Source organism: Pan troglodytes, chromosome 9 (assembly GCF_028858775.2).
Source record: "Pan troglodytes isolate AG18354 chromosome 9, NHGRI_mPanTro3-v2.0_pri, whole genome shotgun sequence".
Classification (NCBI taxonomy): Eukaryota; Metazoa; Chordata; class Mammalia; order Primates; family Hominidae; genus Pan; species Pan troglodytes.
In genome coordinates, this window is record NC_072407.2 from 89,475,586 (window position 1) to 89,490,924 (window position 15,339).

General features: G+C 35.7%; 1 protein-coding gene across 1 annotated transcript; it reads right to left on the minus strand.

Moving 5' to 3' along the window:
• Positions 1 to 292: 292 nt before the first annotated feature.
• On the minus strand, positions 293 to 796 carry LOC100613763 (high mobility group protein B3-like). Its single transcript, XM_054662590.2, has one exon. It carries the CDS (start codon positions 794 to 796, stop codon positions 293 to 295), a length of 504 nt encoding a protein of 167 aa, XP_054518565.1.
• Between the last annotated feature and the right edge of the window lie 14,543 nt (positions 797 to 15,339).

Below are 15,339 nucleotides of genomic sequence, written 5' to 3' on the forward strand. Positions count from 1 at the left end.
CTGTACATGGCCTCTTACCTGCCACCATGTAATACATACCTTTCCCCTCCTTTGCCTTCTGCCATGATTATGAGGCCTCTCTAGCCATGTGGAACTGTGAGTCTGTTAAACCTCTTTTTCTTTAAAAATTACCCAGTCTTTGATATGTCTTTATTAGCAGCTTGAGAACTGACCAATACAGAAGGCAGCAGACACCTCTCAAGTAAGAGATGTGTCAATTATGGCATTCCCCTACCCTCAGGTATTCACAAGGAGACAGATAAACAATTTTTTCATTCTTGCTCCTCCTCCTCTACTTCCTTCTCTTCTTCATCTTTCTCTTCCATCTTTCCTGGGCAACTTTAGTAGGATTCTTTTCATCATCAAACTTTTCTTTAGACTTACAGTCAGCAACATCTTTCTCATGCTTCTCCCTCAGCTTCACCACCTTACTGATGCAAGGTTGCATTTCACTGTTACTTAAGTTATTCCACATCTCACCCAGCTTTTTTTTTGCCACATCTCCAATAGAGATGCCAGGGTTTGTGGATTTGATCTTGGGGTAGATTTCTGAAAAGAACTGGAAGAATCCAGACGGTGGCCTTTTGAGGGCATTAGAGTCCTTCTTGCCTCCCTTAGCTGATCTGTAATCCTTCATTTCCCAAACATGGAGTACTTTATCCACCTTTGCCACTTCATCAAATTTAGACTTCTCTCTCCTAGACATTGTCTGCCACTTCTCAGAGCACTGCTTGGAAAATTTTGCAAAATTGACAGGGACCTCTGGGTTTTTCTTGTTAGGTTCTTCTCTGCACATTTGCACAAAGAAGGTATTAAGCAGACCCTTTGGTTTCTTGGGATCACTTTTAGGCAACCTGACTGTATTGTTCGCTAGTCTAACTTAAGTTTTTTGCTCTATCTATGTATTGTGAATTTTTTTCCCAATCTGGCTTATCTTTTATTTTCTTTATAGTGCATTTTGAAGAATAGAAGCTTTAAGTTTGGATGAAGTCCAATTTATTAATCTTCTTTTATAGCTGAGGCTTTTTTGTATTCTAAGAAACCTGGATTACACCAGGATATGGAGATATTTTCTGTTTTCTTCTAGGAGTTTTATATTTTTAGCTTTTATCCCTACGTCTGTGATCTATCTTGAATAATTTTTTGTATATTGTGTGAGGTAAGAGTAAAGAATTAATTTATACTGCCTTATAATTATGTCAAGGTTTTCCAATAGAATTTTTTAAAAACAATATTTTCCTATGAAATTACCTTGGCAGCCTTGTTAACTTTAAAGTAAATTAAAATAAATTAATTGCATATATTTGGATGTATCTCTGATCTATTTTCTTTCCATTTAACTACGTATACTTCATATATACCACACTGAATTGATTGTTCTAGGCTTATAGTAAACCTTGAAAGCATGTTGTATAATTTATTCAGCTTGTTCTTTTTCAAATTTTTTTTTGGCTATTCAAAGTAATTTGTATTTCTAAGTAAATTTTAGAATTATCTTGCCATACCTGCAGAGATTTTGACATGATACAATTGGGTAGACATGGCAATTTTACAATACTGAATCTTCCAATCAACAAATAAAGTTTATTTTTTCCAGATTTTTAGTCTTTTTTAGTTTCTCTCTGTAATATTTTATACTTTACAGTATAGTAGTCTTATTTTTGTTACACTTGTTCCAAAGTATTTTACATTTTTAGATGCCATTATAAGTGGCATTGTTTAATTCTCCAATTATTTTTCTTATTGCACATGAATGCAATTGATTTTGTGAATAAATATAATTGATTCTGAATTTTTATCCTGTGTCTTTGCTAAATTTCCTTGTTGATAGTAGTAGGTTATTTGGGATAAATTCCTTAGTGGATACTATGTAAACAACCATATTTTTTATAATGAAGATAGTTTTACTTATTTCATTCTAATCTTGTTGTACCTGTTAGAACCTCTAGTATTAACTATTATGTTAAACATAATTGTGAAAAGTTGACTAACTTTTCCTATTCCCAATTATAAACAAAAATCATTTAATATTTAATCATTAAGTATGATCTTAGCTATAGAATTTTTGTAGAAGCTTTTGATCAGATGGAAAAAAATCCCTCAATTTTTTATATGCTGAGAGATATTTTTAATATGACTGAAAATTAAATTCTGTCTAATACCTTTTCTACATCTAGTAATGTGGTCATATGTCTTTTGTCTTTATTCTGTTAATGTGATGAATTAAATTAATAGATTTATGAATGTTGTACCAACCCTGCATTCCTAGGATAAGCCTCATTTGCTCATGATGCGTTATTCCTTTTCTGTATTGCTAGATTTACTTTGACTTCTTTTTTTAGAATTTTTGCATCTATATTTATGAAGGACACTGGTCTGTAAGTTTCTTTTTTGTTCTTGACCTCTTAAAGATGTGCTATCAAGATTATGCTAGCCTTATAAAATGAGTTGGGATGTGACTGTTTTTTAAAAGTGTATAAAACTGGTCTTATTTTATTCTTACATGTTTCATAGAAGTCACCAGGAAATTATTCAGAAATGAGAGGGCCATTTAAACACCACCACCATGATGGCTCTTTGAACCTCAGGTTTTGTTTGTGAGATTTTGTTATGAGTTTAATTTTAAAATATAGATAGGGTTATTAAGATTTTTTTGTTTCTTCTTGTTTTGGTAAGTTGTATGTTGAAGGAATTTTTCCATTTTATCTAAGCAGTCAAGTTATTTTGTATAAAGTTGTTCATAGTATATCCTTATTATCCTTTAATGACCATAGAATCTATAGAGATACAGATAATTTGTGTTCTTTCTTCTATCTCTCAATAGCATAGCCCTGGATTTATTTATTCTACTAACCTTGGTAAAAACAGTTCTGTTGTCTTACTGATTTTTTTCAATTATTTGTTACTAATTGTATTGATGTCTCCTATTATCTGTATTATTTCCACTATTTTACTTTATATTTGTTCTTTTTTCCTCTAGCTTCTTAAGATTAAAGAATAGATTACTTATTTTATGCCTTTCTTCTCATCTAATATAAGCATTAAGGATATGAATTTTCCTTTGAAGACTGCTATAGCTACCTCTCACAAATTTCATTGTATATGTTGTAGTTATCCAGTTAAAAATGCTTTCTAATTTTACTTGTGATTTCTTCTTTGATCCATGGATATTAGATATCTATTACTTAGTTTTAAAATATTTGTTTCTTTTTCTACATTAATTATTATTATTGGTTTCCAATTTAATGTAGTTGTCATCAGAGAAAATAATCTATGTAATTTCAATCCTTTGAATTTATTGAGGCTTTTTGTTAGTGACCCAGCATATGTTCCATTTTTCTGAATGTTTTACATGCACTTAAAAAGAGTATGCATTTTACAGTTGTTGAGGATAGATTTCTATAAATGCCCATTTTGTCAAATTGGTTGGTAATGTTCAAATCTTCTCTATTCTTACTGATATCTTTTCTGTTTCTATCATCAGTTACTAAGATAGGGGCATTGTAATCTCTAACTGTAATTATTGCTCTATTTCTCACATGTAAACGTGTCAAGTATTGATTTGTGTAATTTAAACCTATGTTATTCATTGAAAAATAATTTAGGATTGTTATGTCTCCCAGATGAGTTGACCTTTCAATCAATATGAAAAATCCTTCTTTCCTTCTGGTGGTATTCTTGAAGCCAATATTGTTTGATTTAAGATAGCCACTACAGCTTTCTTAGGCTTAGTGTTTGCATGGTGTATTTTTTCAAATGTTTTAATTTCAATCTGAGTGTATATTTTTATTTAATTGCAATTGCTATAAACAATATATAGTTGAGTCTTGCTTTTTTTCCCTAGTCTGACAATTTCTGGTTGGTTGTGTGATTTCATGTTGTTTGGCAGAAATGACATTTTTCACATGACTTAAGCAGGAGCAGAACTCAGATTGGCTAACTGTTAATTTTTATTTAACTCTTAACTTAGACATTTTCTTCATGAGGTCAGCAATGGTGGCTCACGCCTGTAATCCCAGCATTTCCGCAAGCCAAGGTGGGTAGATTGCCTGAGCTCAGTTTGAGCCTGAGCAATATGGTGAAACACTATCTTTACAAAAAATATAAAATCATCCAGTTATGGTGGATAATTATCCAGTTATATAGCTAGGAGTACCTCTAGTCCTAGCTACTCATGAGACTGAGGTGGAAAAATCGCTGGAGCGTGGGAGGTGGAGTTTGCAGTGAGCCAAGATGGCACCACTGCACTCCAGCCTGGGTGACAGAGTGAGATGAAATCATCTTCACGTGACACCACCAATGACCCTGAGACATTGGTAGGTCTCATTTCTGTGTGTTCCAGTTTCATCCTGGACCTCTTCCAACTGTAACACTGTATCACCCTACATTATAATTGTCTGTTACACATACTAGATTATAAAAATTTTGGGAAGAAACCAAATTTTGTTTATTGCTATAACTTTGATGCCTAGCACAATTCCTGGCCCAGAGTATGGGTTCAGCTTGTATTAGTTGAGTAAATCGATGAATTTTAGAATGCCTTAAGTAAGCTAACCAAGTAACATTCAGTATATATGCACGTATCTACAAGTATATCTGTGTGTGTGTGTATATGTGTATATATAATTTTTTGAGATCTGAGATGAATGTAGGTACCCTAGGTGACATTGAAGAGGAGATGAAATATGAATATTGGGTCATGTAGTATGAATAAAATATTTAATCATAGATGAAATAAGTTGCATCAAGCCATTCAACATTTTCCCTTAAAACGCAGTAGTTTCTCAGTATGGAGATGCCTAAAAATTTTCAAATAAAGCTATTTATATACCCTTATGGGGTATATATCCAAAGATATAAAATTAGTATATTGAGGTATGTGTATGTGTGCTCCCATGCACATTGCAGCACTATTCACAATAGCCAAGATATGGAATCATCTTGTATCCATCAATTGGTTGGTTGATAAAGAAAATTAAGTATATATACACAATAAAATACCATTCAACCTTAAAAAAAATTCTGTCATTTGTGACAACATGGATGAACCTGGAGGATGTTATATTTAGTAAACTATGCCAGGCATAGAAACACAAATATGGCCTGATCTCACTTATATGTGGAATCTAAAAAAGCTAAACTTGTAGAAGTAGGGAACAAAATAGTGGTTACCGTGGGCTGGGGTATGGAGGTTGGGATACAAGGGATATAAAATTTCAGTTATTTAGAAGAAATAAATTCAAGACCTCTAGTGAACAACATGGTGAATATAGTTAATAACAATATATTGTAGTCATAGATTTCAAAACACAATATATACAATAAACATATACAACTTGTCAAACAACAAATAATTTCTTTAAAAATGCAGTTTTTCAAAAACTGTTCTAGGCTTCATGAAGGTGGAACCCAAGTCTGTGTTTATTGCTGGCCTGGCACAGTGTGGGTTTATTTTTCTCTCTGTAAGTCTGTCTGTCTGCTTAAGATACATATATGTATATATATGTATGTATAAATATATATAATTTAAAAAATGAAAACATGTTAGAGATATGAGATCTACAATCGTCTTATATTTTTCAGTAGGAAAGTGATGTTTGGAGAGGTAAGGTCACTTTCTAAGGCCACACAGCTAGTTAATAGTAGGAACGGGACTTGTAGGCTCCTAGATCAGCACTTGTCTCACTTCAGCGTATATACCTCTTGTGATTAAATTTTCTAGAGTAGTTCTGCAACCCTAATGTATTAATATTGACTTTGGGTTTCACTCATGGTTTTGATGAAGTAATAGAAACTGGATTTATCCTTCCACTTGAAACAACCAGAAAAATTGGATAAAATATATATAACAATGGCTTTTGAGGTATCGAACATCAAAGAACAGGGATCCCTGTGAAATGGGAAACAAATGAGGTTTGTCCTACAATTGCCCCAGCTTACTGCTATGAGAGTGCTTCCAGACCATAGTATAGAGATGAGGAAATCAGGCAGAGGCATGTGCAGGGTGATGCAAAGAGCTGAGAAGATAGTCTCGAGTATGAAGTACTTAAGATATCCAGAGTTCCCATGACAAAGGACTGAAGAGGAGAGAGATACATGGACAGCTCCAAAGTTCTACAGAGGATCACACTTGACCATTGAGCAGAGTACTGATCAAAATGTGTGTGAGGAAACCTGAGGTGGAGAAAGACCATCCAAATAATTAAAGGGAAAAAAGTACCAGGTGTCCACAAAAGTACCAGAAAAAGCGCTTGTTCCCACCAGTCAGACTGGAAAACCTACAATTCATGTAGGTTTTGAGTAGAGTATACAGATGAGATATGACTCAGTGCTGGGGAAGAATCAGCTCTACGTAGTACTGCTCCAGCCTTGCCTAGTAAATCTTAAAAGCAAGACTGAAAAGGAAGATTGATTCCAAGTAACTATCACAGAATCAATATTATAAAAATCTAGATGAATACAAAAATCTTCAATTAACAAGGCAAGTGTTAGGATCTGGCAGAAAATGACCATGCAATTGAAAAAGTAGGAAAATACAACCCATAAAAGGAGAAAAATCCATAAATCAAAACTGACCTATTCCTGACACAGATGTTAGAATTAGCAGATTGGGACATTAAAACAGTTATTATAATTGTTTTCCATACATTCAAAAATTCAGTAGAGACATGGAAGATATAAAGATTGAAATTCAATATCTAGAGATGAACATCATAATGTGTGTAGTGAAAATACACAAGAGAGAAATAGTGACAGGTTAGACATTAAAGAAGAAAAGATTAGTGAACTTGACATAGGAATAGAAACTATCCCAAATCAAAGAGTGAGGAAAATACTTTAATGAACAGAGCATCGGTAAGCTGAGATGTCCTCAAGTTTCCTAATATATGGGTAATAGCAATTCTTGAAGAAAAAAGTGAGGGAGGTATAGAAAAAATTTTGAAGAAATAGTGGCCAAAAATCCCCCAAATTTAATGAAAACAATAAGCTGATCAATTCAAGAACTCCAAGCATAAAAAAACATAAAATCGCACAAATTCAGTACATGATCAGTTTGCTCAAAACCACTGATGAAGAGAAAAATCTTAAAAGCAGGCAGAGAAAATGAGACACACACCGGGCAAAGATTAAAAAAAACAGCAGACTTCTCATAAACAATGCAAGTAAGAAGATGATAGTGGAACAATATCTTCAGAGTAATAAAAGAAAAAAAACTCAATCTAGAATTCTACACTCAGAAAATATATTTAAAAAATAAAAGCGTGGCCAGGTGCAGTGGCTCATGCCTGTAATCCCAGCACTTTGAGAGGCATAGGAGGGCAGGTTGCCTGGGCTCAGGCGTTCGAGACCAGCCTGGGCAACATGGTAAAACTCCATCTTTACCAAAAAATACAAAAGTTATCCAGGCATGGTTTGCGTGTGCCTGTAGTTCCAGCTACTTGGGAGGCTGAAGCAGGAGAATCTCTTGAACCCAGGAGGTGGAGGCCATAGTGAGCCGAGATTATGCCACTGCACTCCAGCCTGGGTGTCAGTGAGACTGTCTCAAAAAAAAAAAAAAAAAAAAAAAAAGGAAGGGTAATAACTTCTTCAGCTATTTAAAAGCTAAAAATAATTTATCACCAGCTGATTTGAACTATAGGAAATATTAAAGGAAGCTCTTCAGGCAGAAAGTAAATGATAATGAAAATACAGATTTACACAAAGGAATGAACATCAGATATGATAACTACAGAGAGATATAAGACTTTTTTATTTGAATCTTTTTAAAAAGTAATTAATGGTTAGAAATAAAAAATATGTAGTATGGGATTTATAATACATATCAGAGCAAAATATGTAACAATAGCACAAAAGCCTAGAGAAGAGAAATGGAAGCATACTATATATGAGGTGGTATAATATTATTTGAAGGTAGACTGTGATAAGTAAAAGATGTATGCTATTATCCTTAAAATAAATACTAACAAAAACTCTATATAAACAAAACCAAAGTTATAGCTGACAAAAAGCCAGCAATGGAGATTAAATGTAATCATAAAAATAGCCCCCAAAAGACAGAGAAAAATGTTAACAAGGAATAGATCAAACAAATAGCAAGATAACAAAATCATATCTTACCATATCGATAATCATGTTAAATATGGGTGATCTAAACATACCAATTACGTGGCAGAGATTCTCAGGAAAAACCAAGACCAAATTATATTTTGTGAATAAAAACGTGTTTTAAATATCAAGACACAAACTGGTTAATAGTAAAAGACTGAGAAAGATAATGCACTGAGGAACAAAGCTTATAAAGATAACAAATAGATCCATAGGATAGAAGTGAGTCTAAAAACAGACTCACATATACAGAGACAATTAATTTTTGACAAATGTGCAAAATAATTTCAGTGTAGAAAGGATAGCTTTTTAAACAAATAGTGATGGAAAAATTGACTATCAAAATGCAAGAGAACGAACTTTATATTTTATACCACATGCAAAAATTAATTCAAAATGCATCATAGGCATAAATGTAAAGCCTAAAGCTATACAACTTCCAGAATAAAGTTTTATAGCTTTAGGTTAGGTAAAAGTTGCTTAGATATAATACCAACAGCACTATTTATATAAAAAAAGATAAGTTGAACTTCCTCAACTTAAAACTTTTGCTTTTTGAAAGAAACTGTTAAAAAATGAAAAGACAAGCCAGAGACTGGGGAAAGATATTTGCAAATCATATATCTTACATGAATTTGTATCCAGCATATGTTAAGTACATTGAAAACTCAATGAGAATGGTTAAAATTAAAAATACTGGCCATACCAAGTGTTGGCAAGGATGTGGAGAACTAGGACTTTCATATATTGCTGGTGGTAATGTAAACCAATTTGGAAAACAGTTTGGCAGTTACTAAAAAGTTATACCCAATCTTACCTCATGATTCAATTGTTACATTTCTAAGTATTTACTCAAGAGAAGTGAAAGCATAAATCCATACAAAGACTTCTGCATGAATGTCCAGAGCAGCTTTATTTTTATTAGCCCTAAATTGGAAACAACCTAATTGTTCATCTATAACTGAATGGATAAACAACTGGTGGCATATACATACAATGGAATGCTATTCAGAAGTTAAAAGGAATTAACTCTTTCTATGCACAACATGTAACTTGAATAAGTTCCAAAATAAGTATACTGAGTAAAACAAGCCAGACCAAAAAAATAGTACATAATGTATGATTCCATTTGTGTACAAATAGATAATGTAGGCTGGGCGCAGTGGCTCACGCCTGTAATTCCAGCACTTTGAGAGGCCAAGGCGGGTGGATCACCCGGTCAGGAGATTGAGACCATCCTGGCTAACATGGTGAAACACTGTCTCTACTAAAAATACAAAAAAATTAGCCGGGCGCGGTGGTGGGCACCTGTAGTCCCAGCTACTCGGGAGGCTGAGGCAGGAGAATAGCGAGAACCTGGGAGGCGGAACTTGCAGTGAGCCTAGATCGCGCCACTGCACTCCAGCCTGGGTGACAGAGCAAGACTCCGTCTCAAAAAAAAAAAAAAAAAAAAAAAAACCAATTAATCTAGAGTGACAGAAAACAGATCAGTGGTTGCCAGGAATGAGGAATGGTAGAAGGTGAGATTACAAAGGTACACATACACAAAGAGTTCATTGGGGGTAATGTTTATTAGTTTGATTGTGGCCATGGTTTCACAGGTATATACATCTATGATGAGATTTATCAAATTTTACACTGTAAATGTGTGTCATTTTTATATGCTAATTACATCTCAGTAAAACTTTTAAAGAAACTGTTGATATAGGGCAACTGTCATGAGACACTCATTAGTTATATCCCTGCTTAAGATGAGAGATTCATGCTAGGCAAAAGAGAAATGTAACCATGTCAATAAATATTTTCATTGTTTAAATATATACATGGAAATAAGGCTAAGTTATATTGCCCAAAGATGAAAAACAGAAAAATGTAGGTTCAAGAAGCTGAAACCTTGGGACCCATTGGCACTTTGTTAGTATGTAGAGTTGAAACCATGCATTTTCATGTTAGGGATGAACAAAATTGTGGAGTTGAATTTTAAGCCTTGAAACTAAAATAGCTATCACTGGGAGCTGTGTGGAGCTCAATTATAAAGGAATTGGACTGTAATTGTAAATTGCTGAATATGGTAATTATTGTGACAGATGTACAGTAATTAGTTTGTAACACTAAGACTTTTATTTTGTGATTTTTGTAATGTCTTCCAAAAGAGGAGAAGTAGCTATAGCTGGGGAGACTTGGAATTGGACTCTGTTGTGTTTTTAGGATTTATTTTTCTACAGCAAGCCAGGGCTTGTATGTCAACAGGCAATGCTGGTGACAAGGCTTTGGCTCAGGAATCAAAGAGAGTGCATGATAATGAAAGAGGTAAGATGATATAATTGGGCAATAAAATTTATGATTTTTGAGTGGAGTGTCAATACACAAAGGAACAATATTGCTGATTTACTGGTAATAGCCAACACGTAAGTTATCCTTGCAATTAAGCAAAACTTTAAATCAAGTTCTCCCAGAGTGTTCATGGTCTCAAAAAATAGAATATGGAGTAGTATCAAAATGAGGAATTTGGGAGTTGGGCAAATTTTAGTTGAAATCCTTGGTTCACCACATACCAGCTATTTGATCATTGGTATGTTACTTGTATATATTTTTAACCTATAAATGAAAATGATATAATAAATACCTTTGTAGGGTAATAGAGATAAAAGAGATAATATATGTGAAATTCCTAGTACTCCAGGGCATTACTTTAAAATGGGGATTTGCTCTATGCTGTAAAAACCTTCTGAAAGGTGAATAACACAACATTTTCAACCCCTACTCTGAATGGTTCCTGTAAGAATTAGAGATATTCTCTGTCAAGTGTTCTTGTATAATGTCTTGCACATAGTAGATGCTTGATAAATGGTAGCCAGCATGCATATTATTTAAGACACTTGGTTAAGAATCTTGAAGTAGGAGTCAGAAAACCTGGTCCTAGTTGCACTTCTGCCACCAAATAGTTGTATGCCCTCACACAACTCATTTGTCACTTCTCCTTTCTGAGCTAATGACCATTAATGCCCCTTCTACCTTTGCAACACTATGACTTCCTTTTTTTCTGTTCTTAACTGTTTAATTATGATAAATAAAACAATACAGACCCAGAATAAAAATTCCAACAGTGAGTTCAGAAGGAAGTATAGGTCTCTTTGATCTGCTCCACTCCTTCGTTTATTACTATGAAATATTTCTTATCTATTTCAGGAAATTTCCATGCTATCACTGTGTGTGTGTGTATGTGTGTGTGTTTACTTTTATACAATAAGATACAATATTATTGTAAACATGCTGTTCTGTATCTTAATAGATTTTTCCCCAAGTACCAATTTCTCTTGAAGAGCTTTCTACATCAGCACATATACATCTGCCATATTTTGGCTCATAACAATGACAATAGTAATAGCTATAGCTGTGTTATATTCCAAATAAATAAAATAGCTGTGTTATATTCCAAATAAATGAAACTAATATTTAGTTAGCCCTTTAGTAACAGACATATAAGTTATTTTTCTTTGGTTTTAGAAAAAATGCAACAAAAATTTATGTGTGCACATTCTTTTTTTTTGTATATTGGTAAGATTATCTGTAAGATGAATTTTCAGAAGTTGAATTGATAAATCAAAGGGTGTATATAATGGCTGGGTGCAGTGGCTCATGCCTGTAATCCCAGCACTTTGGGAAGCCAAGGCAGGTGGACCACTTGAGCCTAGGGGTTTGAGACCAGTTTGGGCAAGATGGCAACGCCCTGTTTCTACAAAAATACAAACGTTAGCTGGGCATGGTAACATGCTTCTGTAGTCCCATCTACTCAGGAGGGAACACTTGAGTCCTGGAGGTGGCAGTTGCAGTGAAAAAAGAAAAAAAAGAAAAGATGTGTGTAGGAAAAGTTTGATCAAAATTCTCAAATTGTTCTCCTAAGAGGATGAACACATTAATATGGCCAGTAACTGTGGAGGTGTAATTATTTTCCCACGCACTAACACTATGGTAACTTGTTTTTTTGCAGAGAGTAATTTTTTCATTGACAGTATTCAGTTCATTCTCCATTGGTCACTTTTTTTTTTTAATAGAAATGACTTGATTCAACAAGTATTTAATCTCATATGGCTTAATTGTGTGTGAAGTATGGTACTAGATGTTTGGAGAAGTCAAAATTCATTCGATATAGTCTCTATCCCTGACTACATACTAACACTATTGAGGGAGGTTTACCTACTCTGGCCTCAGATTACCTTTCCCACCTTATCTATTTATAATAATTTTTGTGACCACTGTAGAACCAAAAATGAGAAAGTTTCATGAATATTTTAAGGGAGTCCTGAAGTTTCATGAATATGTTAAGTAGGTGTGGGAATTTCCGTGAATATATTAAGTAGGAGAATTGTTAGCATGGACACTACAACCGCAGATCACAAACCCCTGCCTTGTATGCAGTCATTTGCCACCGTCTGTATTCTTTTCACTGATATGGGCTAGTGGAAGAAAATGATATTAAAAATTTATAATGCCTCTTTCACAGCTCATCCAGAGTGGCTGACCCACTATTTCAGCTGTGTACAACTAGATTATAGCATTTCTGTGTCATTGTGGAAAGAGATCCCTATGGTAAACAACAGCATTACAATGAGGAGAAATGTGCTATAATTGGGACAATAAGGAAAATAGTAAACATAGATGAAGCTTCTGGAAGAGAGAAATGGATGACAGGAGGAGTGGACAGGAGGAGTGGGGAGGGGTGATAGGCACTGCGGGAGATGAGTTTGTTTGCTGAAAGCTGACATCCATGTGGGAGAGACAACAACAGTAATAATTATTTAAAAAACAAATATAAGACCAAAGAATGGCTACACAGAAGTTCCTATAGGTCGTGTGTTAGGTTTATAATGTTAATCTCTATTACTTTTGGCTTGAGTGTGCCTCATGAAGTGTTCTGGATGAGAAATGGATGCTTTATTAAACACCTCACAGTGAATAATAAGAGCACCAATCTCCCCTCTGCCCGAACCCTTGCCCCTAGGGTGACATGATGATAATCAGACCAACTGTCTTACACACGCAGCTGGATAACCCGTAGGTGAGGAAGGAGGAAAAAGGATTTTTCTCTTCTTATAACGGGGAAGCAAGAAGTTATCCCCCATTGCTCCTGAAAGAGTTTCCTCCTGACTCAACTCCTTTGGTATGCAAATACAGTCTCTGCAGGAGTTTGATAGCCCCTTGCCTTTAAGCTTCTCTGACTTAGAACTCTGGCTTGTTCCTCCTAGAAATGGAAATACTTAGGAATATTTCCCTCTCCAGTCACCTTCTGAGGTAATCCATGTCTTGGGAGGTAACAATTCAATTAATAAGAGAAGTTTTATTATTCAATTTATTATTCAATTTATTATTCAATTAATAAGAGAAGCAAATGGCTACAGATCTAATTTTTATGGCATGTAGAAATGTTTCCAGGAGAAGTAAAAGCAAGCTTTTGTACATCTTACAGCATGCCTTTTTAGCTCAGGAGGCTATGTGTTCTTGTAGCAGGATAAGCCGCGGGCAAAACTCCTCAGACACTGAGTTAAAGAAGGAAGGGGTTTATTCGGCTGGGGGCATCGGCAAGACTCCTGTCTCAAGAGCTGAGCTCCCTGAGTGAGCAATTCCTGTGCCTTTAAAGGGCTCACAACTCTAAGGGGGTGCCCATGAGAGGGTCGTGATCAATTGAGCAAGCAGGAGGTATGTGACTGGGGGCTGCATGCACCGGTAATTAGATCTGAACAAAACAAGATAGGGATTTTCACAGTACTTTTCTATACAGTGTCTGTAATCTATAGATAACATAACCAATTAGGTCAGGGGTCAATCTTTAACTACCAGGCCCAGGGTGTGGCACCGGGCTGTCTGCTTGTGGATTTCATTTCTGCCTTTTAGTTTTTACTTTTTCTTTCTTTGGAAGCAGAAACTGGGCATAAGACAATATGAGGGGTGGTCTCCTCCCTTATTCTTACAAGAACACTGAGAAATCCTGGGAAGTTTTATGTCTCCACACTTTGGTAGGACTGTTCCCTGACCTGCAGTGGCTGAGGAACAATTCTGCTGTCCAAGCTATCCCTTTACGTAGGTGCACTGTTTCACCCACGTCTGTGTGAAGAGACCACCAAACAGGCTTTTTGTGAGCAATAAAGCTTTTTAATCACCTGGGTGCAGGTGGGCTGAGTCCGAAAAGAGAGTCAGCAAAGGGAGTTAGGGGTGGGGCTGTTTTATAAGATTTGGGTAGGTAAAGGAAAATTACAGTCAAAGGGGGATTGTTCTCTGGTGGGCAGGAGTGGGGGGTCACAAGGTGCTCAGTGAGGGAGCTTTTTGAGCCAGGATGAGCCAGGAAAAGGAATTTCACAAGGTAATGTCATCAGTTAAGGAAGGCACCAGCCATTTTCACTTCTTTTGTGGTGGAATGTCATTAGTTAAGGCAGGAACAGGCCATTTTCACTTCTTTTGTGATTCTTCAGTTACTTCAGGCCATCTGGGCGTATACGTGCAGGTCACAGGGGATGCGATAGTTTAGCTTGGGCTCAGAGGCCTGACACACTGTTTTGTGGATGAGCAGGGATTGAGAGTTGGCAAGCCTACCTAAGCCTAGCACCAGTTTATAGTCATTACATGCCTTGGGGTAAAGGAAGGAAGTCTGTCTAATTTGGAGGGATTTGGAAGGGTTTGTAGAAGAAATAGTTCTAGAACTGGCTGTTAAGAATGGGCAGGAATTCACGAGGTCAGGAGATCGAGACCATCCTGGCTAACACGATGAAACCCCGTCTCTACTAAAAATACAAAAAATTAGCTGGGCGCGGTGGTGGGCGCCTGTAGTCCCAGCTACTCGGGAGGCTGAGGCAGGAGAATGGCGTGAACCCGGGAGGCGGAGCTTGCAGTGAGCCGAGATCGCGCCGCTGCACTCCAGCCTGGGCGACAGAGCGAGACTCCAGCTCAAAAAAAAAAAAAAAAAAAAAAAAAAAGAATGGGCAGGAATTGTCAAGCAGAAAGAGGGGTTGGGAAACTTTCCACCTAGAGCAGTACTTCTTAAAAATTTTCAATAGAGGCCTCCTGAGGGCCAAATGGAGTGACAACAAACCTTTGTGGCGGAGGGGGGGCTGCTGCTACTGGTAGCAGTGGTAGACAGAATAGTTAGAACCATGCTTACCATTTCTTTGAAGTTTCATTTGAATTTTGCATTCAACTTCCAATTTAGAAAATGAAGTTTTACCCGTATATCTTTATGAT

Bases quoted from the DNA above. Each gene is read 5' to 3' on its own strand.
- LOC100613763 (XM_054662590.2), bottom strand. From the start codon at position 796: ATGTGCAGAGAAGAACCTAACAAGAAAAACCCAGAGGTCCCTGTCAAT.